This window comes from Dipodomys spectabilis, unplaced genomic scaffold (genome assembly GCF_019054845.1).
Source record: "Dipodomys spectabilis isolate Male_0828 unplaced genomic scaffold, ASM1905484v1 ptg000329l, whole genome shotgun sequence".
Taxonomy (NCBI): Eukaryota; Metazoa; Chordata; class Mammalia; order Rodentia; family Heteromyidae; genus Dipodomys; species Dipodomys spectabilis.
In genome coordinates, this window is record NW_024871006.1 from 4,186,577 (window position 1) to 4,211,583 (window position 25,007).

General features: G+C 50.0%; 2 protein-coding genes and 4 non-coding genes across 10 annotated transcripts; 4 read left to right on the forward strand and 2 right to left on the reverse strand.

Annotated features, from left to right (window-relative positions):
- The first annotated feature begins 699 nt into the window (after positions 1-699).
- On the forward strand, positions 700-7,115 carry Mrpl58 (mitochondrial ribosomal protein L58). Of its 4 annotated transcripts, XM_042702699.1 has the most exons (7): positions 700-901; positions 4,266-4,302; positions 5,339-5,398; positions 6,164-6,246; positions 6,380-6,549; positions 6,820-6,915; positions 6,947-7,115. In XM_042702699.1, the coding sequence occupies exons 1-6, from the start codon at positions 716-718 to the stop codon at positions 6,902-6,904; spliced, it is 621 nt and encodes a 206-aa protein (XP_042558633.1). In that variant the 5' UTR covers positions 700-715; the 3' UTR covers positions 6,905-6,915; positions 6,947-7,115. The 4 variants fall into 4 exon arrangements, with proteins under 4 accessions (XP_042558633.1, XP_042558632.1, XP_042558635.1 ...); XM_042702698.1 differs by having other exon boundaries at positions 6,820-7,115; XM_042702701.1 differs by having other exon boundaries at positions 6,825-7,115.
- Positions 7,116-11,397: 4,282 nt separating this feature from the next.
- Trnar-ccu lies at positions 11,398-11,470 on the forward strand. The gene has a single exon. It is a non-coding gene; the product is annotated as a tRNA-Arg (tRNA).
- A 197-nt stretch (positions 11,471-11,667) lies between these two features.
- Positions 11,668-11,740, reverse strand: Trnar-ccu. Its single transcript has one exon. It is a non-coding gene; the product is annotated as a tRNA-Arg (tRNA).
- Positions 11,741-12,191: 451 nt separating this feature from the next.
- Positions 12,192-12,264, forward strand: Trnar-ucg. The gene has a single exon. It is a non-coding gene; the product is annotated as a tRNA-Arg (tRNA).
- Positions 12,265-12,506: 242 nt separating this feature from the next.
- Trnar-ccu lies at positions 12,507-12,579 on the forward strand. The gene has a single exon. It is a non-coding gene; the product is annotated as a tRNA-Arg (tRNA).
- Positions 12,580-17,010: 4,431 nt separating this feature from the next.
- On the reverse strand, positions 17,011-24,858 carry Atp5pd (ATP synthase peripheral stalk subunit d). 2 transcript variants are annotated; one of them, XM_042702667.1, is made up of 6 exons: positions 24,770-24,858; positions 20,520-20,650; positions 19,950-20,046; positions 18,794-18,865; positions 17,358-17,420; positions 17,011-17,225 (listed from the first exon to the last, which is right to left on the reverse strand). In XM_042702667.1, exons 2-6 carry the CDS (start codon positions 20,639-20,641, stop codon positions 17,094-17,096), a joined length of 486 nt encoding a protein of 161 aa, XP_042558601.1. In that variant the 5' UTR covers positions 20,642-20,650; positions 24,770-24,858; the 3' UTR covers positions 17,011-17,093. The 2 variants fall into 2 exon arrangements, with proteins under 2 accessions (XP_042558601.1, XP_042558602.1); XM_042702668.1 differs by lacking the exon at positions 24,770-24,858 and adding an exon at positions 23,682-23,697.
- Between the last annotated feature and the right edge of the window lie 149 nt (positions 24,859-25,007).

The window sequence follows — 25,007 nt, forward strand, 5'->3', positions numbered from 1 at the left end:
ATGTTTTCCTACAGCAGTAGGTGAGGGGAGCTTTGCCAGCTGCTCTATTCACCCCAGGGCAGCTTGTCTCAAGTCTTTCCTCGACCTTGCTCAGTATTTGTGCAGTGCTACAGAGGTGCCATGCTCCTGTTGCTAGGCAGGGAGGCTCTCTCCTAGGGCTCACATTCTGCCTAAGAGACAGAAACTTAAATTAGAAAAGTAAGATCGGATGATGGGTAGCTAGAAGGCAGGCAATCAAGTTCGAAAAATAAGATTGGGCCACAGGGGAAGATTACACTAATGAGAGCTTTCATTTGGATATTGAAGGATCCAAGAGGAGGCTGAACACACTGAGAAAAGAAGTATTTCTAGGGGCAAGGAATCCTGGGTTTTATCTTAAAGGTCTCCCAGCGTAGCCCACTGGCGCGCGGCCCGCCAGCCTCTACCTCCTGAGCGCTGGGATTACAGGCGCGCACCACCAGCTGACCCAGGGTTCCTTTTACTGGCGGGCTCTTTGGGAAACCCACTGTCTGGGAGTCTTCCGGGTGCCAACCAGGACTCCCCAGGAACAGCTGACCCGGGAGTATTACGGGGCGCCCAGCCTGCCGCCTCCAGGACAGGAGACTCGGAAGCGGGACGCAACCCCAGAAGCAGGACGGAACCGAAGTGTCTAGCGCAGCGCGAGCGCGCAGACCGCAGAAGGACGTGCACACCGGAAGTCGCTTGAGATTCCAACATGGCGGCCGCCAGGTGCCTGCGCTGGGGCCTGACACGAGCCGGAACTTGGCTGTTCCCGCCGCCCGCACGCTGTCCCCGCCGGGCTCTGCACAAGCAGGTAGACGGCACCGAGTTCCAGAGCATCTACAGCCTGGACAAACTCTACCCCGACTCCAAGGGTTCCGACACCGCCTGGAGGGTCCCGGTGAGCTGGAAAGGACGACGTCATGCCGACGGGGTTCCATTGGCCGGGCATGGAGTCACGTGAAGGCCTCCGCGCAGAACGTGGCGGCGGGGAGGGGCTTGTCGTCCTGGCAACCAGGGGGCGGGGCGGGGACTGCAGCGCGGGCACTGCGGGGCTGGGGCCCGGTCTCCGGTGGCTAGAGCGGTGGGCGCGTTGGGAAACTTGGTTAGATGGACTTCTTTCGAGGCCTGTAGCTTTTCCGCGTTTGTTCCTGGTCGTCAGGCCCACATTCTTACCCCCAGAGGCATTCTGGCCCTCCACGATGGACAATAATGGTAGAGGCTGCCTGCTGCCTGGTACCGGTGACTCACACCTGTAATCCTTACTGAGACTGAGATCTGAGGGTCCGTGGTTCGAAGCCAGACAGGTCAGAAAAGCCCCCGTAAGATTCATCTCCAATTAATCATTCAAAAACCAGAAGTGGGGTTGTGGATCAAGCGCCAGAGAGCTACCCTTGAGCGGGGAAAAAGCTCCAGGACAGTGACCAGACCCTAAATTCAAGCCCCAGTACTGGCACAAAATTAATTAATTAAGGGGCTGGGAAGGTGGCTTAGTGGTAGAGCGCTTGCCTTGCATGCATGAGGCCCTGGGTTCGATTCCTCAGCACCACATAAGCAAAAAAGAAAAAAGCCGGAAGTGGCGCTGTGGCTCAAGTGGTAGAGTGCCAGCCTTGAGCTGGAGAGTTGAAGGACAGCGCCCAGGCCCAGAGTTCAGGCCCCACGACCGGACCCAAAAAATAAATAAATAAAGTAGGATAGGGCCTATGAAGAGTTGGCATTTAAGTAACAGTAGAAGAAACAAATCAATGAGCTGTGAGAATATGGGGGAGGTGAACATCCCAGGTGTGTTTTATGCTCCCAAGGCAGTCCCTGTATTCAGGTTTTCATAATCCCTTCACGTATATGTATAGACTCAGATAAACAGACTTAGAGAAATACAGATTTCAGCCACATGTGAGCAGCACATAAACTCTCAAGGCAGTAGCACGCTGGACAGGTATGGCTGATCAGAGCAAGTCTAGAGTGAAGCTACATAGGAGAAGGGTAGTTGGGGAAAGCGTCTTCTGGCCGTTAACCTTTCCTCTGAATGCAGTGGAGACCTTTTGGAGAGTTGAGGTAGAGAATGGAATGTTAGAACCCAGTTTTACAAGGATCTTTTATAGAGTCTGGCCACTCACAAACAATGGCCATCGCAAGATAAATTAGGAGATTGTAATAATGCAGCCAGAGGGCTGAGAGTGTGGCCTAGTTGGTAGAGTGCTTGCCTAGCATGCATGAAACCCAGGGTTCGATTCCTCAGTACCACATAACAGAGAAAAAGCCAAAAGTGGTGCTGTGGCTCAAGTCGTAGAGTGCTAGCCTTGAGCAAAAGAAGCTCAGGGACAGTGCCCAAGCCCTGAATTCAAGCCCTAGGGCTAGCAAAATAATAATAATCATCATCATCATCATAATCATCATCATAATAATAACGTAGGAAGAGAGGACAAGCAGGGTGAAAACAGGAGAAGTACTCTAAATTGATCAGATTCTAGCCTCTGTGTGTATGCAGACAGGGCAGTCTCCAGTGACAGTGAGGTGTGAAAGTACATTAGCATCTCAGAAGTGACTTTACATATAGAACTGAAGTTGTGAGGTTTGAGCCAACAAGTAGTCAGTCACCAACACAGATGACATTTTTTTTTTTTGCCAATCTTGGGGCCTGAACTGAGGGCCTGGGCACTGTCCCTGAACTTCATTTGCTCAAGGCTATAGCACTCTACCATTTGAGCCACAGTACCACTTCCAGCATTTTTCTTATTATGTGGTACTGAGGAATCGAACCCAGGGCTTCATGCATGCTAGGCAAGCATTCTACCACTAAGCCACATTCCCAGCCCACAGATGATATTTTCATCATGGAAATATGAACAGAGAAAGGATTTCAGGCAGACACCAGTATTTAAGATTACAAAGGCCAGGATTATGCCTGCAATCCTAGCTGAAATCTGGAGGATCATGGTTTGAAGCCAGACCAGGCAGAAAAGTCTGCTAGACTCTATTTCCAATTAAACAGCAAAATGCCAGACCTAAAGGATGGCTCAAGTAGTAGAGCATCATGAGACCCTTGGCTTAAGCCCCAGCACATGCCCACGCACGCGCGCACACGCACACAAAGAGATTCTAAGGAAGAGATATAGGGAGATATCTTCCCTCAGTCATTCTTTTTGTTGTTGTTGTTGAATTCAGGGCTTGGGCCCTGCGGAGCTCTTTTGCTCAAGGCTAGTGTTTTACCACTTTGAGCAACTGCTGCCCTTGCAGTTTTTGAGTGGTTAATTGGAGATAAGAGTCTCATGGGGACTTTTCTGCCCAGCTGACTTTGAACCATGATCCTCAGCTCTCAGCTTCCTGAGTAGCCAAGATTACAGTAGTGAGCCACTGGCACCCAGCTTTCCTCAGTCATTCTAAGACAAAAGGGATGCAGGCAGCCAGAAGGAATGTTTGGGCTTGGATGTCAGCAGCCAGAGGGCGTCCAGACAAAGATGCTTTGTGCTTAGTGGGCCAGAAAAGCCTTGGAGAGGGTAGTGATTGTGCTGGGCCTCAAGGATTTAAGGCTGAAGAGGACAAAGAGCTTAGGGAGAAACACATGATAGATAAGTCCTGGGCTAAGGTAGTTTGACAGGAGCCTGCCCAGGCCCAATCAAGGTAGGTGCCCTCACCTGGGAGTCTCCTGTGACACCCAAAGGAGTCGGGAGCAGAGGTGACCAGGCTTGAGGCTCAAGGGTGACAGTGGATGTTGGCTCTGTTCTGCAGCTACATACAGATGCATGTGTGCAGGTCTCTGGCCGTGCCTCCCAAGAGCTTATGTCCACTCAGTCAGGGGCAGCTGCAGATGTGAATTCTGTTTCCTAGAGGAGCGGAGTTTTGGGTTTTTTCTTTTGTTTTGTTTTGCCAGTCCTAGGTCTTGAACTCAGTACCTGGGCTCTGTCCCTGAGCTTCTTTTGCTCAAGGCTAGTACTCTGCCAGTTGAGCCACAATGCTAACTTCTGGCTTTTTTCTGCTTACGTGGTACCAAGGAATTGAACCCAGGGCTTCATGCATGCTAGGTAAGCATGCTAAGCTAAGCCACAGTTCCAGCCCTCAGGAGTGTTTCTAAGGGGGCATTTCTGGAATCAGCAGAATACTGCTTCTGTCACTCTGATCTGATGATTTTGTTGGACACTTGAAAATGCTCATTATTTCATTTGAGAGAATTACAGTTTTAAAGCTACTTCTTTTGTTGCCCTGGACCAGTTAGGGGGTCACCCAGCAGGTAATACTTCTTTGACACTGTGTACATTACATTCCAGGGTGATTTGAAACAAGCCATCAATGACATCCCTCTAGGTAAGTAATTTGGCTTTCATTAAAATATCAGACAGTTTGGTAGAGCACTTGCCAATGAGCGAAAGTGTCGGTTACTGAGTTTGAGTCCTGGTCTCAGACTAAAAAAAAAGAGAGGCTAGATGGTAGAGCGCCCCCCTCCATCTCACACTTGTTCCTTCCAAAATCCCTCACCCACTCAAGGAAAAGAAATAGTTTGAGGCTGGGAAGGTGGCTCAGCGGTAGAGTGCTTGCCTTGCATGCATGAGGCCCTGAGTTCGATTCCTGAGCTCCACATAAGTGGAAAAAGCCAGAAGTAGCTCTGTGGCTCAAGTGGTAGAGCGCTAGCCTTGAGCTGAAGAGCTGAGGGACAGTGCCCAGGCCCAGAGTTCAGACCCCAGGACCGACCAAAAAAAAAAAGAAAGAAATGGTTTCTGGGTAAAAAGTAAATGGCGTGTAGCTACTCATGTACAGCTATACAGGTTACCACACAATTGAAGAGTGAGCTTGCTTGCTTTCTCTCTCTCTCTCTCTCTCTCTGTCTTTTGTTCGTGTGTGTGTGTATTGGTACTGGGGCTTGAACTCAGGGCCTTCTGCTCTCATTCAGTGTTTTCTGCTTGTAGCTAGTGTTCTACTACTTGAACTCTGCCTCCAATCCAACTTGAACTTGGTGCGTGGGCATAGTCCCTGAGCATTTTCACTCAAGGCTGGCGCTCTACCACTTGAGCCATACCACCACTTGGATTCTTGCTGGTTATTTGGAGTTTCATGGACTTTTCTGCCCAGGAGGCTTCAAATCTCAAGCCCCAGATCTCAGCCTCCTGAATAGCTAGTGCCACTGGCACCTGGCTTGGTACCAGAATTTAAATCCAGAACTTTTTGCTTGCTGGGCAAGGTGCTCTGCCCCTAGAGCCACACCTCCAGCCTCACTCTGTGTTTGACTGTGTGTGGCTGGAGGGCAGGGCTGTGCGGTGGGGCAGCTGGACTGACGGTGGGTTCGCAGTTTGCGTATTTGGGTGTGTGATAGTCATTTGTGTGTGTGTGTTCCTCCATTTCACAGACCGCCTGACCATATCTTACTGTCGGAGCAGTGGGCCCGGGGGTCAGAACGTTAACAAAGGTACAGCACCTTGGTGTGTTCTTTTGCTTTAAAACTCAGTTAGGGGATGGGCTTGAGGAGGGAGCACTGTGTATGCATGCCTGTGAAATAAAGGGATTTTTCAGCAGCATCTTACGCGCCACCAGCTTAGAATAATCCTCTCTGTTCTTCTGAGTGTGGTCTGACCGTAGGCTCTCTGCTGTGGGTTGCTAGACTGGCTTGTGAAGCTGAACAAAGAGAACTCAGTGTGAGCTGCTAGCCTGGTCCAGGAACAGGTTTCCTGCATTCTTTTTGTTTTGTTTTACTTTTTTTTTTTTTTTTTTTTGTGCCAGTATTGGGGCTTGAATCGGGCCTGAGTGCTGTCCCTGAGCTTTTGTATGCAGTGCTAGCACTCTACCACTTGAGCTACAGCTCCACTTCTGGTTTTCTGGTGGTTAATTGGTGATAAGAAGCTCATGGACTTTTCTGCCCAGGCTGGCTTTGAACCATGATCCTTAGATCTCAGCCTCCTCAGTAGCTGGGATTACAGGCGTGCGTCACCGGTGCCTGCTGGTTCCCTTCCTTCCTTATGGGACACACTCCTCCTTTTCTTTTTGGGACCACAGTAGAACTGTACATGAGCACTGTACATTGGGTTCCCAGGATCTCTTTTGTCTTAGTCCACTAGCTTTGCAGGCCTGTGCTGGGGCTGGTTGATACAGAACTCAGTGTGTGTGGTCGGGGTCCCCTGGGCACCTCCTAAGAGCCTTGTGATCTATGTGTGCCCTGTTCTCCCTTCATCCACAGTGAATTCCAAGGCAGAGGTCAGGTTCCACTTGGCATCTGCTGACTGGATGGCAGAGCCCGTGCGGCAGAAGATCGCTGTCAGGGTACTCTTCTCCCCATCTTCCTCCTGGTGCCACGGGGGGGGGGGGGGGGGGGGGGGGGGGGGGAGGGCGGGGGCAGGGAAGGGAGAGCTAAGCCTGCCCCTGCCGGACCCATTGTTGTGTTTGTTCTCTGCAGCATAAAAATAAGATCAACCGAGCAGGAGAGTTGATAGTCACCTCTGAAAGCAGCCGCTTTCAATTCCGCAATCTAGCAGACTGCCTACAGAAAATTCGAGATATGATCGCTGAGGCCAGCCAGACACCCAAGGAGCCATCCAGAGAAGATGCTCAAATCCAGAGAATTAGGTATCAGACAGTGCCCTAGGCTTTTATGAACTGGTCTGTGTGGCCAAAGGCTGCACTGGTGAGAAGAGGAGGCAGGGTGGCGCCTGGGAGCTCCCAGCAGGTGGGGGGGGGGGGGGAGGTGGGTAGGAGGAGGAGTGGTGAGGACTTTGACCCTGGCTGAGGTACACCTCTGGCACCTGCAGGCGGGGATGCTCGGCTTCCAGCTCCTCTCTCCACTCTGAAAAGCACTGATTGGACATCTGGGCCTCACTGCGGTGTTTTTGTTTCTAGGATAGAAAACATGAATCGGGAAAGGCTGAGACAAAAGAGAATCAGTTCTGCCATAAAGACAAGCAGGAGGGTAGATGTGGATTGACATCACCCGCAGCAGCAAAGACCAGTGCTTGGGACGTCGCAGTAACACCACAAGAAGATGGCTCTGTTTCATTTGTCTGTGGCGAATGATTGTGCACTGACTCCGTACAAGCACCATCCGTGGTCCCTAGGCAGTGTCATTGTTCTTCCCGTCCCCCAACATTGTTGGCCCCAGTAAACTCCCCAGCTTGCTGGGCTCCACTCCCCATTCAGAATGCCTCAGAGCCGAATTCTTACTTTTTCTCTCAGTGAGATAGATCCTCCTGGACACCAACCGTCCTAACGTGGTGCAGGGCAGAGGGTTCTGGCTCTGTCCTTGAGGGCTGAAGCGAGTAAGCAGCCATTTCGGCTGAGCTTTGGGAAAGGTGTGCGTTTTAATCAGGGAGGGAGTAGGACATGGCGTCTGAAGGGGACAGACAGTGTGAACACAAGACAGTGTGAGCACGGAACAGGAAACAGCTGTCTGCAGGTGCCGAGGAAAACAGTGGTAGGTCCTGCATGGGGCTGAGGGCTTGACTAAGGGGTAAGGGAGAGGCAGTGAGAAGACCTCAGATCCAAGGGAAGGTGGTTAGGTTTGGGGTTTTTTTGGCCCTTCATGAGGCTTGAACTCTAGGCCTGGGCATTTTCCCTGAGCTGCTTTTGCTCAAGACTAGCACTCTACCACTTGAGCCACAGCTCCACTTCTGGCTTTTTCCGAGTAGTTTATTGGAGATAAAGAGTCTCATGGATTTTCATGCCCAGGCTGGCTTCATACGATTCTTGGATCTCAGCCTCCTGAGTAGCTAGGATTGCAGGTGTGAGCCACCAGCACCCAGTAGGAGGTTAGGTTTTAATAGAGAAGCTGGACACTGGTGGCTCACTATAATCCTAGCTACTTAGGAAACTAAGATCTGAGGATCACAGTTCATAGCCAGCCTGGGAAGATAAATCCAATAGACTCTTAAGTCCAAATAACCAGTAAAAAGTCAGAAGTAGAACTGTAGCTTAAGTAATAGAGCATCACTTTTGAGGGAAAATGCTAAGCAAGAGTAGAGTATAAAGCCTTGGGCTGGGAGTGTGGCTTAGTGGTAGATTGCTTGCCTAGCATACATGAAGCCCTGGGTTTGATTCCTCAGTACCACATACTCAGAAAAAGCTAGAAGTAGTGCTATGGCTCCAGTTTTAGAGTGCTAGCCTTGAGCAAAAAGCTCAAGGATAGTGCCCAGGCCCTGAGTTCAAGCCCCAGTACTGCCCAAAAATAAAACAAACAGGAGCCATAGAGTATTTGAAGGAAGAAGCGGCATGCATGAGGAGCTGTGTTAGGTGTAGACTTCAAAGGCAGGGCTGGGAAGATTTTTACAGTCCTCTGAGGATGAACACAGAGGCTTGCATGACAGAAGATTACTTGGAAGTTCTTAGAATGTTCTATACTGTCAGATCAAGTTCTCCCATTTGACAAATACCACATCATGATGTATCAGATGTGCACTGATGAACCAGGTGTGAGCAGGTACATGCCTCCCTGCAGGCCAGGCCAGATACCAGAGAAACATTGTTTGGCGTCATATAGGTGAGCAGGGGGTTGAGGGTCGTATGCAGGATGTGCAACGTTCTTTAACTCAGTGATGCTGGGTGTATGACATACTGGATGAGGAGGAGGATGGCAGGGAACAAAGGAAGTCATCCTTGGATATTCTAGCAGGTGACAATGAAAAGCTGAGCTCAGGAGGCAGAGCTGGTGAGAGACACTGAGTTCAAACCCCCAGAAAAGGACACCGGGGGGGGGGGGGTGCATTGGGAAGGTGGCTCAGTGGTAGAGTGCTTGCCTAGCATGCATGAAGCCCTGGGTTTAATTCCTCAGTACCACAGACACAGAAAAGGCCAGAAGTGGTTCTGTGGCTCAAGTGGCAGAGCGCTAGCCTTGAGCAAAAGCAGCTCATTGACAGTGCCCAGGCCCTGAGCTCAAGCCCCAGGACTGGCCAAAAAATGGGGGAAAATGGATTTCTATTCTACTTATGTAACCCAAGAAAGGTCTCAAGACAGAGGCAGGGTGACAACAGCAGCTGGATGGGCAGAGGCGAGGTGGGCAGAGGCGGGGTGGTATAGAAGACACGGCTCCATGGAAGGGAAGCTAGGTAAAAGTGTTTCTTGGAGAAACCAGTGGTGACTCAAGGTACAGAGGGGGGTGAGCCGGGGAGGGGGTCACTCCTAGACCTGCCTGGGGCTGGGATGGTGAGTGCAAATTACAACCATCTCCTGCCCCCCACCCCAGCTGGGACCCTCTGGGAAGTGGCTACCCTTTCGTCATTACAGGGGCTTAAATAAGAGACTCCTGCTCATCTCCAGAGAATCATAGCCTTGGTTTCTAGCTCAATTCACTGGAACCCAGAGGTTCCAGCCAAGACACCTCACCCCTATTGGGGCTACTGCCCAGCCAGGGTGTGAGCAGGCAGGGACCCCAGGGGCAGGTGGAGAGGAAATGCCAGGTGTTCCAGGAACCTGGGGACAACATTGGCCTGGGAAGAATGGGAGTTGGGGGTTGGGGGTAGGAAGCCCCAGCCAAGCATGGCTGCATGAACCCTCCTGGCCTACAGGAGCTGGATGTGTGGCCAGGAGTGAGGTGAAGAAGGAGGGGTATTGGGAACACAGACAAGGCAAGCCAGCACTCAGGGAGGAAGGAAGGAAAGCAGAGGAGGCTTAGAAGACACGTGATTTGTGAAGGCCCCTGGGAAAGCAGGAAATGCACAGGAGGGGATGGTGGGGGAAACAGACACACACCAGTGGCTCACACCTGTAATCCTAGCTCCTTAGGAGGTTGAGATCTGAGGATCTTGAAGCCAACCTGGGCAGAAGAGGCCATGAATGAGACTCTTCTCTCCAATTAACTAGCAAAAGAAAGGGGAGTAGAAAGTGGAGGTGTGGCTGAAGTGGTAGAGCACCAGCTTGAACAAAAAAAAAACCAAGTGAGAGTGTAAGACCCTGTAGTGCGTGCGCCCCCCCCCCCACACACACAAGCAGGTTCAAAAGAATGAACATGACAGGTCTCAAAGACTCAGGACTGAGTGACAGAGACAACTACAATTCCACTAAGGTGATACTCAAGAAGACGCAAAACTACTTCAGGAATGCTTGTCTCAACGGAAGTGGCTCAAAGACATATGCATAGGTACACACGGAGACTCAAGTCTTTTTTGGTGGAACTGAGGCTGGAATCCAAGGTCTAGTGCTTGTCCTCTACCACTTGAGTCACACTTCCCAACCCCTGTATTGTGTGTGTGTGTGTGTGTGTTTGGATAGGGTCTCCCTAAAGTTGTCCTAGCTGGCCTCAAATTCCTGATCCTCCTGTCTCTGCCTCCCATGGTGGTACAGCCATTGTAAGACCTGTAGTTACTACTGATTGTTAGGTTTCAAAGGCACTGTCTTCTTTTTTTTTTTTTTTTGAGGGTCCTGGGGCTTGAACTCGGGGCCTGGGCGCTGTCCCTCAGCTCTTCAGCTCAAGGCTAGCACTCTACCACTTGAGCCACAGCACCACTTCCGGCTTCTGCTTATGTGGTGCTGAGGAATCGAACCCAGGGCCTCATGCATGCAAGACAAGCACTGTACCACTGAGTCACCTTCCCAGCCCCTGTTTGTCATTCTTAAACAAGATTTTAAATAAATAACCAAACAAACAAACAAATGGACACTATGTTTATCACTTGCCTAAGGCAGGGTATTCTGCTCCAACAGGAAAGCAAGACTAGGGTGAAGTACCCCTTTGCCTGATGCATACATACAGAACAGACAGGCCTAACAGGACCTTTGGGGGACGACTGTCCGTGTTTTCCTTTCAGGGGTATGATTCCTATTTGTTCATCTTCAGCCTAAAGTTCTTGGGTTACCCTGATAGGGTATTTTTCCTCTTTGTGAAGTGCCCTCCTCCCCCCCCACACACACACATGGGTTTGACTATAGATGGACACAACAAGCCCAGAGCAGTAGGAAAGTGCATCCCTGGTGCAGATGTCCCGGCGGCCCCAGCGCGGCCCAGCGCGGCCTCGGGCGGCCTCGGGCGGCCCAGCGCGGCCCCAGCGCGGCCCCCAGTGAGGCCCCAGCGCGGCCTCGGGCAGCCCCAGCGCGGCCCAGCGCGGCCCCAGCGCGGCCTCGGGCGGCCCAGCGCGGCCCCAGCGCGGCCCCCAGTGAGGCCCCAGCGCGGCCTCGGGCAGCCCCAGCGCGGCCCAGCGCGGCCCCAGCGCGGCCTCGGGCGGCCCAGCGCGGCCCCAGTGCGGCCCCCAGTGAGGCCCCAGCGCGGCCTCGGGCAGCCCCAGCGCGGCCCAGCGCGGCCTCAGGCAGCAGCCCCATCACGGCCCCAGCGCGGCCCAGCGAGGCCCCCAGCGCGGCCCCAGCTCCCTTGTGTACTGGGACTGGGCTGGAGTCTGCTGCTGGCCCAGCTCTCTGCTCCTGAAGACACTACAAGGTCACCGTCCTGGAAGCGCCGTCCATTAGAGGCATAGGGGCAACAAGCACGTGCTGTGAGCCCCAGTGGCCTAATGGATAAGGCACTGGCCTCCTAAGCCAGGGATTGTGGGTTCGAGTCCCACCTGGGGTAAGGGTGTGTTTATTTTACCAAACGACAGGGATGTATCGATCCACCTTAGCCTCCCACTGCACTGCGACCTAAAGGAGAGTCTCCATACCGACGTGGGAAGAAAAACAAGGCCAAGTAGGGGAACTGCGTGGCCACCGCCCTTCTATACGCGAAGTCCTGCCACCAAAATTCACTTGAAAAGCTGCAAATGAGGGCACCACCCCAGGTGGGACTCGAACCCACAATCCCTGGCTTAGGAGGCCAGTGCCTTATCCATTAGGCCACTGGGGCGCGACAAAAAGCTGCATCCACGTGTTCCGTGATCGCGCGTGTGCAAACACGTGTTCAGACACTGCGGCAGGCCAAGGTCCGGGCGCAGAGGTCGTGGAGGTCGAGCCCGCGGGCGCCGCCCGTGGAACCCCGCACAGCGCCGACTGCGGCGCAGTGACACGCGTCGCGGGGGGCGGGGGCGCTGCACCTCTGCACCTCGCAGAAGAGACTCGAACCCACGGCTTCCTGACTCGCAGCCAAATGCCCTAGCCGCTAGCCCACGCCCTGCCCGAGCGCCCGGAACGATCGCCGCACGCAGTGTCCCGGTGCGGAGGCGCGGCGGCGGCGGACGGAGTAAGCCAACGCGGCAGAGCAAACCACAAGCCGCGACCGAGTCGCCTGCGTGCCCTGAGGCCGCAAGTGATGGCTGGTGGACCAACTAATAGTGCCTGGCAAAGGCAGCCAGGGAGTGGACCGCGTGGCCTAATGGATAAGGCGTCTGACTTCGGATCAGAAGATTGAGGGTTCGAGTCCCTTCGTGGTCGGAACGTTTTAATCCCACCCATTACAATCCTACAACAGAATTCCACTTTTGATCCTTGCTTTGAGAGACACCAGAGCCGCCGCACCACTGAGCCAAGGACTCCCCTGGTCCGCGGATACTATCCGGCGTCTCCTCCCTTCCGTGTGATTGGTTTTGTTTCTGATTACAGCCGGACGTGATGTCATCACGCAGCACACGGCGTCACAATTTAAGAGGCATCGGAGCTGACGCTTTTTGCGTGAAGCCCCAGTGGCCTAATGGATAAGGCACTGGCCTCCTAAGCCAGGGATTGTGGGTTCGAGTCCCATCTGGGGTGCGTGGTGTGAGTCTTTTGTGTTTTTTAGATTGTGTGTGTTGTTTTGATTTGTTGTTTTTTTTCGAGACTCGATCTCGTTGTCGAGTCCAGACTTGATCTTCAATCCCCAGATTCTCCTGCTTCGTCTTCCCAAGTCCTGGCCTGCCCAGCCCGTGCCAGCATGCCCAGGAAATGATCCCAGCGTGAACAGAAGGGACAGGGCGGCATCCAGGGGACCCACCCGGGAGACGTTGAGGTCGTGAGCTCCGTGCTGCCCGGCTGGCTCCGGAGAGCGGGGCGCAGGGGCGCCAGCTGGAAGGAAGTGGGAAGGAAACTGGATCTTCCCGCCAGCTCCCACACTGCCCCTGTATTTTACTTCCAACACATGTATCTATTTCTGTTATGTTAGGAAAACAGCTTCGACTCACCCACACTAGATTTAACACTTAAATCTAACCAGGATATACTTTTATGTAACTTAAGGTATCTTCATGGTGCTGTAAATATTTAAACAGACTAATGACTTTTCCAATGACTCAAAATGCTACTGGGATTATCCATTACTTACGAGCATTGTTCTGCTCCACGGATCTCAGTCCTAGGTTTTTGTTGTTGTTGTTTTGTGTTTTGTTTGCCTTTTTGGTATTGTCCCGGGGCTTGAATGCAGAGCCTGGGCACTATCTCTGAGCTCTTTTTGCTCAGGACCAGCACTTGACCACTTATGCCACAGTTCCGTTTCTGGCTTTTTGGTGACTAATTGGAGATAAGAGGTTAAAGGACTTTCCTGCCCAGCGGGTTGTGAACATGTATCCTTAGATCTCAGCCTGCTGTCCAGTCTTTTCTAGTTTTTTTTTTTTTTTTTTTAATAATGTATGACACTACAGTACTCATTTACTTCTCGACTTTTTATCAGTATTTCGATTATTCTTTTTTCTATGATCTAGTATTGGGGCTGGGAAGATGGCTCAGTGGTAGAGTGCTTGCCTTGCATGCATGAGGCCCTGAGTTCCATCCCTCAGCACCACATAAGCAGAAAAAGCCAGAAGTGGCGCTGTGGCTCAAGCTCTAGAGCGCTAGCCTTGACCTGAAGAGCTGAGGGACAGTGTCCAGGCCCAGAGTTCAAGCCCCACAACCGACCAAAAAAAAAGAACATATATGTATGCTGTGTATTGTATACTAAAAGGTTTTAGGATTTTATTTGCGGTATGGTCTTGCTATGGAATCCATCAAAGTGTAGCTCAGGCTGGTCTCATGCTTAAGATACAAACTTGCAACCTAACCTACCTTTCATCTTCTATATCTTTTTTTTCTGGCAAACTTTAGAAAGCTTAATGCATTGCATGTATGAACCTCTGGGTTGGAGCTAGGCATAATATTACATCCCTAACCCTGCTACTCAGGAGGTGCCAGGTGGTCAGGGCATGAAGTACAAGACACTGAGAAATAATTTAAAAAAAAAAAAAAAAAGACTTGGATCAAATTGCAGATTACTTTCCTAAGAAGCAACAAGGCCCTGAATCCAAACCCCAGTACTGTTTAAAAAGCTCTTTCATTCTGCTCATGCCTGGCAAATACCCTACCATTGAACTATATACCCAGACTCTGCAAAGCCATTAATACACTCCCCAAAATGAGTATACCAGTAGTGGCTCACGCCTGTAATGCAAGCTACTTAGAAGACTGAGATTTGAGGATTATTGTTTGAAGACAGTCCAGGCAGGAAAGTCTGTGAGATTCTTACCTTCAGTTAATCACCAAAAGTCAGAAATGAAGATGTGGCTCAAGCAGTAGAGCACCAGCCTTAAGCAAAAAAGCTCAGGGACAGCACCCAAGCCCTGAGTTCAAGTATGCTCTAGTACTTAGTCCACATTGGAATATCTCAAAGGTATTTTCTCCTGGGTAATTGGTACAAATGAAAATCTAAATAAGGCCCATATGCAGTATCTCAATGTTGGATCTCTTCAATCTCTCTGTCTCTGTCTCTGTCTCTCTCTCTTTCTTTTGGAGGAAAGGGAAGTCCTGGTTTGAACTCAGGGCTTTGCACCTGGTAGGCACCTAGCTGCACCTTGAGCCATTTTTGCTATTGTCATTTTTGAGATAGGTTCTTGATTTTTTTGGCCAGATGGAACTGGACTGTGATCCTCCTCTTTCTGCTTCCTGGTGTCGCTGAGATGACAAGCCTGTTCCACTATGGGCCTGTGAGGCAGGTGCTCTACCACTTAAGTCACACCTTCAGGGCAACCCTCCCCCCCCCCCCACACACCTTTTAATGTTAATTTAGGGGCTGAGGATGAAGCTCTGTGGTAGTCTGAGCACTACCTAGCAACTAAAAAATAAAAATAAAAAAATTAACTGAACGCATGTACAATGTAAATAAAACCAACGTAAAGCATCCCCAACTGTTCATCGTGAAACTCAGACCCTCCCAGGGCCCCTCCCAGATGAGCTGTCTCCTGGTGTGACAGCACTAACACAGGAGCCACCATGGTGATCTTTGTTGTTTTGTTTTTGGGTCCAGTCATGGGGCCTGAACTCTGGGCCTGGGTGCTGTCCCTCAGCTCTTCAGCTCAAGGCTAGCGCTCTACCACTTGAGCCACAGCGCCACTTCCGGCTTTTTTCTTTTTGCGTATGTGGTGCTGAGGAATCGAACCCAGGGCCTCATGCATGCAAGGCAAGCGCTCTACCACTGAGCCACCTTCCCAGCACCCCATGGTGATCTTTGATGATCAGTAAGTTGAGGGTTTTTTCCCCCCAAATTTTCAAGGTTTCTGCCTGGCTGTTATCTGAATTCCTAGAGCTTCAGCCAGATGGCTGGGGGACTCTGCTATCCCGAGGCAGGCGTGCATAGGACTTTTGTTCTGTTTCAGACATTAAAAACATAGTCACCACTGAACAGCTCTTGATGGTTCTGGGACTGAAAGCACTTCTCGTGGAATAGATCTTGTCTCCTGACTGCCCTCCATCTTTAGCCAGCACCTCTTCCCCCACCGGAGGGAGGGCCCCACACTCTTGGCTCTCATCAGCTTCTATTCCAGAAGACAGAACAGACTTACCCAAGTCAGCCAGTGCAGATGGCCGTGTTGCAGGAACACGGGTTTCGATCTGTACACGCCACCCTTGTGTATGTGACGTTCCCAACAGGATTTATGTCACATCGTTAGATGGTTGTGCTTACATATCTCCAATTTTCTAGGTTCTCTCATTTGATACTCATTACAATCCAGTTTATACATACAATAACTGAAGTCACTATATGCTGGTGGCTCACGCCTGTCATCCTAGCTACTCAGAAGGCTGAGACCTAAGGATCAAGGTTCAAAGCCAGCTGGGGTAGGAAAGTCGTGAGACTCATCTCCAATTAACCACCAGAAAACCAGAAGTGTCAGTGTGGCTCAAGTGGCAGAGCGATGAGGGACAGCACTGAAGCCCAGAGTTTAAGCCCCATAACCGACCAAAAGAGTTTAAAACCCTTGAGGTCTCTGCTCAAACTGCTCCCAAACTCAGGTTTGAGAGCTCCTCTGCCTCTGCCTCCCAAGTACTGGAAGTCGAGGCTGCAGTGCTGCCGCCTTATTCATGAGTTCTAAAAGCGCAATAATGCAGTAGGAAGTTACTGTTGAGACAGGGCCTTGCTGTTGCCCAGAATGGTCTCAAGCCATCCTCTCTCCCCCCTAGCCTCTAGGAGGAGCAGAGACTACAGGCATGCATCACTCTTTTAGTAGGAATTTAACCAGTTCACTTTAGTAGGAATTAAGGATTTGTAAAATGCCTACTAAAGTGAATTAGTGGAATGAAAACAATTTTCTAGCTGGGCGCCGGTGGCTCACACCTATAATCCTAGCTACTCAGGAGGCTGAGATTGAGGATCACAGTTCAAAATCGGCCCAGGCAGTAGAGTCCATGAGACTCTTATCTCCAATAAACCACTAGAAAACCAGAATTGGCACTGTGACTCAAGCAGTAGAGTGCAAGAACAGCGCCTACGCCCAGAGTTCAAGCCCCATGACTGACAAAAACAAAAAACAAAAAAACAATTTTCTGCTCAGATGTAAATAGCTGTCAACTGTTAACTTTGTCACAATGTTTCCTTGTGCTCTGAAAAGTTGAAGCAGAGGAAAGCCAGTCCCTTCTGCTGGCCTGCAGTTGGGACGGGATGTTATGGCTCACAAAGTGTGGGGGTGGGCACTTCCTTGGATGTAGTAGTTGGAAAGTAAAGCAAGAGTTAAGGGCCTCAGCAGACAAAATTCCTTTTTCCTATCTCAGTGAAATACCTGGTCTCGGGCCCCAGGTCCTTCCTGGACATTCGAGGCTTTGGTCATGCGCTCTTGGGAATGCTGATCCTTAGCCACCAGCTCATCACATACCCTTTGCTCACCCTTCCACTTAACAGACTCCCACCTCCGTGAGACCACGTCAAAGGAGAGGTGTGACCATCTCAACCACAAAGACAGCTCATGAAGACTATGTAATTATGTTTATTTTTCAACATCCAGAGTTTGCCATGTGAGGACCCTCAGAGCTTCCTCCCAGACTTGATTTTATAAATTCTCGATTGGCTGGTGGGGCCAGTAGGGGTACTTCTTCGTGTCCAATTTGGTTTCTGGGAAGACTTCATTCAAGTCCTCTATGGTCATCTGCTCAAAAGGAATCATGTTTCTCAATTTTTCCAGCTAGAAAGAGCAGAAACGTGTTTAGTCAGGGGAAGGCAGGAGATGGAGATGCCAATCAAGAGCGGCAGGCGAAGGCTGCGAGCGGTGAGAGGGGGAGGGTGCCCAGCCCCCACCGCCCCAGTGCCACCTCACCTGTTTCTCATACTCCTGGATCCTGACCCTTGACTGAGACACAAACTCAGCACAGTGTTTCACCTTTAAGAGAAGAGAGAAATGCTGTCAGAAACCAAGTTGTATCCTGCTGCTAAGGCTGCGGCTGGAAGGGGCCGGCCCTTTCCCAAGGCCGCACAGAGCTCCCGCTCTGGCAGGCCAAGCGCTCACAGTCAGGACTGAGTTAGGACAAGCACCCAGCCATCCAGCCACACTTCTCTCTGGTGCAACCACCTAGGTTTCAGCACCAGCCTTCCTGGCTTTCAGGAAAGCTGCTGGGTTACTTGAACACAACTTGGACGAAACTTCTACCTAATGACAACTCCTTATAGTTGCTTTGAACAACTTTATTGAGGTACAACTGACATATAGAAACATGCACATTTAAATGGCACCACTCAACATATATGAAGCTATTACTTTATTCAAAAGAACAAATATAGCTGAGCACCAGTGGCTCACGCCTATCATCCTAGCTACTCAGGAGGCTGAGATCTGAGGATCACAGTTCAAAGCCAGCCAAGGCAGGAAAGTCTGTGAGACTCTTATTTCCAATTAACCACCAGAAAACCAGAAGTGATACAGTGGCTCCGGTGGTAGAACACATGCCTTGAGCAGAAGAGCTGAGGGACAGTGCCCAGGCCCAGAGTTCAAGCCCCATGACCAAAAAAAAAAAAAACAAAAACAAAAAAAAACAAAACCAATATATTTATCATCTCCCCTTCTGTCCACAAGCAACTACTAATATAAACCTCTGTCACTACATATTAAGTGTGTTTTCTACAGATTTGTGAAACAGAATCATATGTACTTTTCTTTTTTTTGGGGGGGGGGGGGGTCCGGTCGTGGGGCCTGAACTCTGGGCCTGGGCGCTGTCCCTCAGCTCTTCAGCTCAAGGCTAGCACTCTACCACTTGAGCCACAGTGCCACTTCTGGCTTTTTTCTTATGTGGTGCTGAGGAATTGAACCCAGGGCCTTGTGCATGCAAGGCAAGCGCTCTACCACTGAGCCACCTTCCCAGCCCCCACTCCCGGTTTTCTGACGATTAACTGGAAATAAAGAGTCCCATGGGGACTTTACTACTGGCTTTGAATCACAATTCCAAATCTCAACCTACTGAGAAGCTAGGATTATAAGCGTGAGCCACTGGCGTCTAGCCAGAGCATGATTATTAAGGAAATTCCAAATACGGCTGGGAAGGGGGCTCAGTGGTAGCGTGCTTGCGTGCGTGAAGGAGGCCCTGGGTTCGATTCCTCAGCACCACATAAGCAGAAAAGGCTGGAAGTGGCGCTGTGGCTTAAGTGGTAGAGTGTTAGGCTTGAGTTGAAGAGCTGAGGGAGTGTCCAGGCCCTGAGTTCAGGCCCCAGGACTGACCAAAAAAGAAAACTCCATAATAAATAAGAGCATCAACAACTTACATCTTCCTTTTCTTCAGCATCCACCAAGGCTGTGTATTTATCTTCGGGTATAGGAATCTTCAGGGCATTAAACTGCAAACAGGAACAGTGGGTTGTCACCAACACACCCAGAAGTGCGAGAGCGCAAAGCTGCTGTTCTGTATAAATCATACTACAATGCATTTTCCATCCAAAGAGGAAACTGGTAGCATGTGTCACAGAAGGAATACTGAGAGAAGGGTCTGCTCGACCCCATCACTAATTAACTAGGATAAACTTTTAACACAGTGAGCTTGTTTCCTCATCTGAAAGCACAGCTACACTTGATGACCAAGAAAACAGCCTCGTAGTACTCCACATTAATCATGCTAACATAATGGGGATAGACATGGTCTGTGGAAGACTAGCAAATGTTATAGCCTAAGTAAATGAACTTTGAATATGGAGCTTAATCTGGAAGACTCAAAGGAAGAGAAGTGAATGAGAAATTACAGCTACAAGGGGCTGAACAAGGAGGAACCTGTGAAAGAGTAGAAAACATGCTAGTCTGTACAGAAGGGAGACAGGTGGGCAGCCAGAAGAAAATCAGGGAGATGAGTTGGTGGATTTCTGACTCAGCAGGGGCAAGGTTATACTGTACAGTCAAATGAACAGACCCTCAGTTCCCTGCACCTATTCACTATTTAAATCTAACACCATTTAAATCTAACCAGGGCTGGTGGCTCACACCTGTAATCCTAGCTACTCAGTGGGCTGAGATCTGAGGATGGTGGTTCAAAGCCAGCCCAGGCAGGAAAGTCTGTGAGACTCTTATCTCCAATAAACCACTAGAAAACTAGAAGTGGCGCTGTGGCTCAGGTGGTAGAGTGCTGACCTTGAGCTGAAGAGTGCAGGGACAGCACCCAAGCCCAGAGTTCAAGCCCCAGGACCGACAAAAAAGAAAGAAAGGAAGAAAGAAAGCAAGCAAAGAAACAAAGCTTAGGGATAGGGCCCAGGCCCTGAGTTCAAGCCCCAGGACCACCACAAAAACAAAATAATAAAATCTATTAGGTCACACCATCCTTCCTAAGACATATAGATGTTAATACCACCATCTTCTCTTGCGGTGCCTATTTGATTTTCTATCTTCTGCTTCCCACCCACTAACCAAATGAGTGTCACAGTTATCTGGTCTCACCTTCTTCTCAAAGTCATCCACCAAGCCGGCCTTGGCCACGTTGGCCTTGTAGTAAGCCCAGTCGATAGCTGGTGGTTTCTCAGGCAGAGCGGCCAACCTGTTCATGTGGAAAGGCAATTAGAACTGTTCCATGCACAGAAGAAAATTCACACAGAAACTTCCCTAGTCCTTATTCTCATGCCTGGGGTCATCACCCTTTTCTAAGGTCACCATGAAAATGCCAGAAAATATGTTTATTTGGAAAATACATGGATTTATTTTTTTGTTAGAAAAATTCCAGAAACTTATGTAATTCCAAAGCATTTTTTTTTTTGGGGGGGGGGCGCGCAGTCCTGGGGCTTGAACTCAGGGCCTGGGCACTGTCCCTGAGCTTCTTTTGCTCAAGGCTAGCACTCTACCACTTGAGCCACAGCACTACTTCCAGCCTTTTCTGTTTATGTGGTACTGAGGAATCGAACCCAGGGCTTCATGCATGCTAGGCAAGCACTCTACCACTAGGCCACCTTCCTAGCCCCCTCAAAGCATTTGTTTCAAGATCAGTATTGGGTTCCCTCTCAGAAACACACTGACCTGGAGCTGAGGATCTCATTCCATGACTTCAAGGAGTTAGCAATAACCTTTTGGTTTGAGGGGATAATTTCCCCAAAAGCTATCCAGTCAATGGCTTTTATAGCAAGTTTGCGCCCAGCCATCTTGGGATCCTAGAAAATAAAACAGGTCAGATCAAACCAGTGTTCTTAGCTCTACACCAGTGGCCCATTCCTGTAATTCTTGCTTCTCAGGAGGCTAAGATCTGGAGAATCACAGCTGAAAGCCATCCTGAGTAGAAAAGTCAAGACTCTCTCCAAAATAAGTAATAGAAACGCCCCCAGCCAGGCCAGATAACATGGCTCAAGTGCTAGCTGAGCAAGGGCAAGGCCCTGAGTTCAGGCTCCAATACCACCAAAATTAACACATTTAAAAAAATTCCCAGGGCTGGGAAGGTGGCTCAGTGGTAGAGCGCTTGCCTGGCATGCATGAGGCCCTGGGTTCAATTCCTCAGCACCATAAAAGCAAAAAGAAAAAAAGCTGGAAGTGGCGCTGTGGCTCAAGTGGTAGAGGGCCTGCCTTGAGCTGAAGAGCTGAGGGACAGTGCCCAGGCCCAGAGTTCAGGCCCCACAACCGGACCCAAAAAAAAAAAAAAAAAATCCCAAAATGGTGTTCTTACATAGAATATTTTAAAGAGCAATTTATCAACTTACAAATTTTTATTTTATTTTTTGGTCGGTCATGGGGCTTGAACCCTGGGCCTGAGCGCTGTCCTTGTGCTCTTCAGCTCAAGGCGAGCACTCTACTGCTTTAGCCACAGCACCACTTCTGGTTTTCTAGTGGTTTATTGGAGATAAGAGTCTCATAGATTTTCTTGCCCAGGCTAGCTGTGAACTGCTAAACTTGCCATTTCTTTTTCTGATTTTTTTTTTTTTTTTGTGAAAATACTGTACAAGGGGTTACAATTACATGGGCAAGATAATGAGTAATTTCTTATCAAGCATTGTAGCCTCCTCCTTTGTTTCCCCTTCCCATCCCATCCTCCCACCACCAAAGTTGTAACGTTTGTTTTCAACATAACGACTTGTACGTCTCACTATTGCAATGGATCCATCTGTATCCCTATTTAAATGATTTGTTTTTCCCTTCCCCTCCACAAATTATACCAACATCAAATACAGTGAAAGCAGGGGTTATACCATGGGGGAGGGACATACAAAGCAACAAAGAAATAATCTTATAAATGTGTTAGAAACAATTGCATGAAAGAAAAAAACATTTGAATACATATCTTAGGGTTCATTTCCCTAACATCAACTTATCTGACCTTTTCTGCTTGACTCAGACATATAATAGTTATTGCAAATAAGGGAAACCATGGGACCTATGTTTCTTTGGGCCTGGCTTACTAAACTTGCAAATTTTTATGAAATATATCAGAACTGGAGGTGTGGCTCAAGTGGTAGAGTGCCTGCCCAGTGAGTGCAAACCCTGGGTTCAATTTCCAGTAACGCCAAGAAAAAAAAAAAAAAAGGAAAGAAATCACTTGGTGGGTCTATCTATCAACTACAGGGATGAGGATTACTAACTCAGAAAAGAAGGGTAGTAACTTCACAAATTCAAGCTGTGTAATCTGGCATCTCTTCCAACAGAGTGCCTTCTCGCAGAGAGTGCTTTCTCAATTTTCCTATTCAACCTTAAAAGCTCAGACCTCTCCTTTTTGCTGTGTCTTTGGAAATGTTACTAAAATAACATTCATGCATTGCATAACAAAATAAGTTAAAGATTTTTCAGTCCAGATTGTGCTTTATTCACTTATTCTCCAGTGCACAAAACTTGACATTAAAATTTTTTTTCTTTTTTTTTGGTAGGTCATGGGGCTTGAACTCTAGGCTTAGGAGCTGTCCCTGCACTTGTCAGCTCAAGGCAAGCGCTCTACCACTTTTGCCACAGCACCACTTCCGGCTTTCTAGTGGTTTATTGGAGATGAGTCTCACAGATTTTCTTGCCCAGGCTGGCTGTGAACCGCGATGCTCAGATCTCAGCCTCCTGAGTAGCTAGGATTACAGGCATGAGCCACTGGCACCTGGCTCCACATTAATTTTATTTTTTTGGGTCCGGTCATGGGGCTTGAACTCTGGGCCTGGGCGCTATGCCACTTTGGGCTTTTTTCTTTTTGCTTATGTGGTGCTGAGGAATCGAACCCAAGGCCTCATGCATGCAAGGCAAGCACTCTACCACTGAACCATCTTCCCAGCCCCTAAACCTAGTTAAAATTTTAATGTCAAGCCATCTTCCCAGCCCCTAAACCTAGTTAAAATTTTAATGTCAAGGGCTGGGAAAGTGGCTCAGTGATAGAGTGCTTGCCTTGCATGCCTGAGGCCCTGGGTTCGATTCCTCAGCACCACATAAGCAGAAAAAGCCAGAAGTGGCGCTGTGGCTCAAGTGGTAGGTAGAGTGCTAGCCTTGAGCTGAAGAGCTGAGGGACAGAGCTCAGGCCCCACTAATGACCCCCCCCAAAAAAAAAAATTAACTATGTTTAAATACAACAAATCATAGGATAAAATTTCAATTACCTGTAAACTGTGGAAAATAGCCATTCAGTGTACTAGAAAGTACCAGGTAAGTGTGTGCACATCAACTTCTACTATGTTTCTAGAAACTTCAGGGGCTCTCTCTGCCCTTGCCCTACTAATTTGTCACACACCTGTATCTCTTATTCAAGCCCCCCTCCCCCTGGCACACACCCGGCATTCACCCATGCCCTGCATTTGATATATAGGTGAACGTAAGATACATGACTGCAGCAATCCTGTTTGTTTGTTTTTTTGGGGGGGGTCCAGTCATGGGGCCTGAACTCTGGGCCTGGGCGCTGTCCCTCAGCTCTTCAGCTCAAGACGAGCGCTCTACCACTTGAGCCACAGCACTACTTCCAGCTTTTTTCTTTTTTCTTATGTGGTGCTGAGGAATCGAACCCAGGGCCTCAGGCATGCAAGACAAGTGCTCTACCACTGCGCCACCTTCCCAGCCCGACTGCAGCAATCTTAAACCAAGACAACACAAGGAAAATAATTAACTTGAACTAAAAAAGATTGGGGACGATATCAGACCTAAAAAGACTTCAAAGTTAAAGATCTCTAATAGGAGAGGTGGAAATCTTCCTAGAGATCTTTAAGAACGTAAAAAATACAAGTGATGATACACCTATTCCTGTCCCTTCTCATGATCATTTTATGTCTCCTGGAAGAGACAGGAGTGAGTAAGGGTGGCTGATTAACTTTTTCTTTTGTGCCAGTACTGAGGGTTAAACTCAGAGCCTGGGCGCTGTCCTTGAGTTCTTCGTTAAATTCTTCATTAAAGGCTAGCGCTCTACCACTTAAGTCACAGCTCCACTTGTGGCTTTTTGGTGGTTAATTGGGAGGTAAGAGTCGCTTACTTTCCTCCTCGGGTTGGCTTTGAACCTCCATCCTCAAATATCAGCCTCCTGAGCAGCTAGATTACAGGCGTGAGCCACTGGTGCAGCTTAACTTTTGAAGATGCCAGAGAATTAAACAACTTCGTACACTTTCTCGAGCACCAGGAAAGAGGAGTAACAAAGTTTCCCCCCTCCTTTTTTTTTTTTGGCCAGTCCTAGGTCTTGAACTCAGGGCCTGGGTGCTGTCAATGAGCTTCTTTTGCTCAAAGCTAGCACTCTACCCCTTGAGCTGCAGAGCCACGTCTGGCTTTTTCAGCTTATGCGGTACTGAGGAATCGAACTCAGGGCTTCATGCATGCTAGGCAAGCGCTCTACCACTGAGCCACATTCTCCCCTCCCCCCCTTGTTTATTGCAGTTTTCACCGCAGAGAACAGGTCAGGAACCTACGAGGTGCTCGACGGAGACTTGAACCCTACCCTTGAGCAGCCTCAACTCGGCCCACGTCGGAACCCAGGCCCCAACCCGAGGAGGTTCGGCCTGTCCAGGGTTCCGCGACGTGACACTACGACCGGGTCACGTCCCTGCCGTCCCTAAAGCCAACTGCACGACCGTCAACGTGCTGGCGGCGGACGGAGCCTGGCACGGTCTGTGGCAACGCCTAAACTCTGGCCCCGGCCCGGCCTCCACTAGGCCCCGCGACCTCGCGGGTCCGCACGGTGAGCCGGGCCAAGCGCAGCAACCCCAGGCCTCTGCCGACCCGCGCGCCGAGAGCCGGGCGTCCTCGGGGTGGACGCCGCAAAGGCCGGCGCAAGGCCTGAGAGATCCGGGGCAGAGCCGCCCCCCAGGGCCCGGACGTGACCCCCGCAACCCACTCACCTTCACCGCCTGGGACGGACCGTCGTCCCCGCTCAGCCAGAAGCGGCGGAAGTAAGTCGCCGGAAGGCCTTCCCTCGCCCAACCGCAGCGCGCAGGAGGCGTGTCTCCTGTCGCATATCAGCCAATAAGAGTGAAGCATGGGGGGGCCTGCCCCGCCCCGGGGGCGGACGCGGCGCCTGCGCCTCCGGGGGCCCCCGCGAGTTGAGGGGCGCTCCCGTCCGCTCCCCCCGCCCCACCC

Coding starts and splice junctions, on each gene's coding strand:
- Mrpl58 (XM_042702701.1), top strand. CDS start 716: ATGGCGGCCGCCAGGTGCCTGCGCTGGGGCCTGACACGAGCCGGAACT. Junction 902..4,265: donor ACACCGCCTGGAGGGTCCCG/GTGAGCTGGAAA, acceptor ATTACATTCCAG/GGTGATTTGAAACAAGCCAT. Junction 4,303..5,338: donor CATCAATGACATCCCTCTAG/GTAAGTAATTTG, acceptor TCCATTTCACAG/ACCGCCTGACCATATCTTAC.
- Atp5pd (XM_042702667.1), bottom strand. CDS start 20,641: ATGGCTGGGCGCAAACTTGCTATAAAAGCCATTGACTGGATAGCTTTT. Junction 18,866..19,949: donor TGGATGACTTTGAGAAGAAG/GTGAGACCAGAT, acceptor TCCTGTTTGCAG/TTTAATGCCCTGAAGATTCC. Junction 17,226..17,357: donor TCCAGGAGTATGAGAAACAG/GTGAGGTGGCAC, acceptor TGCTCTTTCTAG/CTGGAAAAATTGAGAAACAT.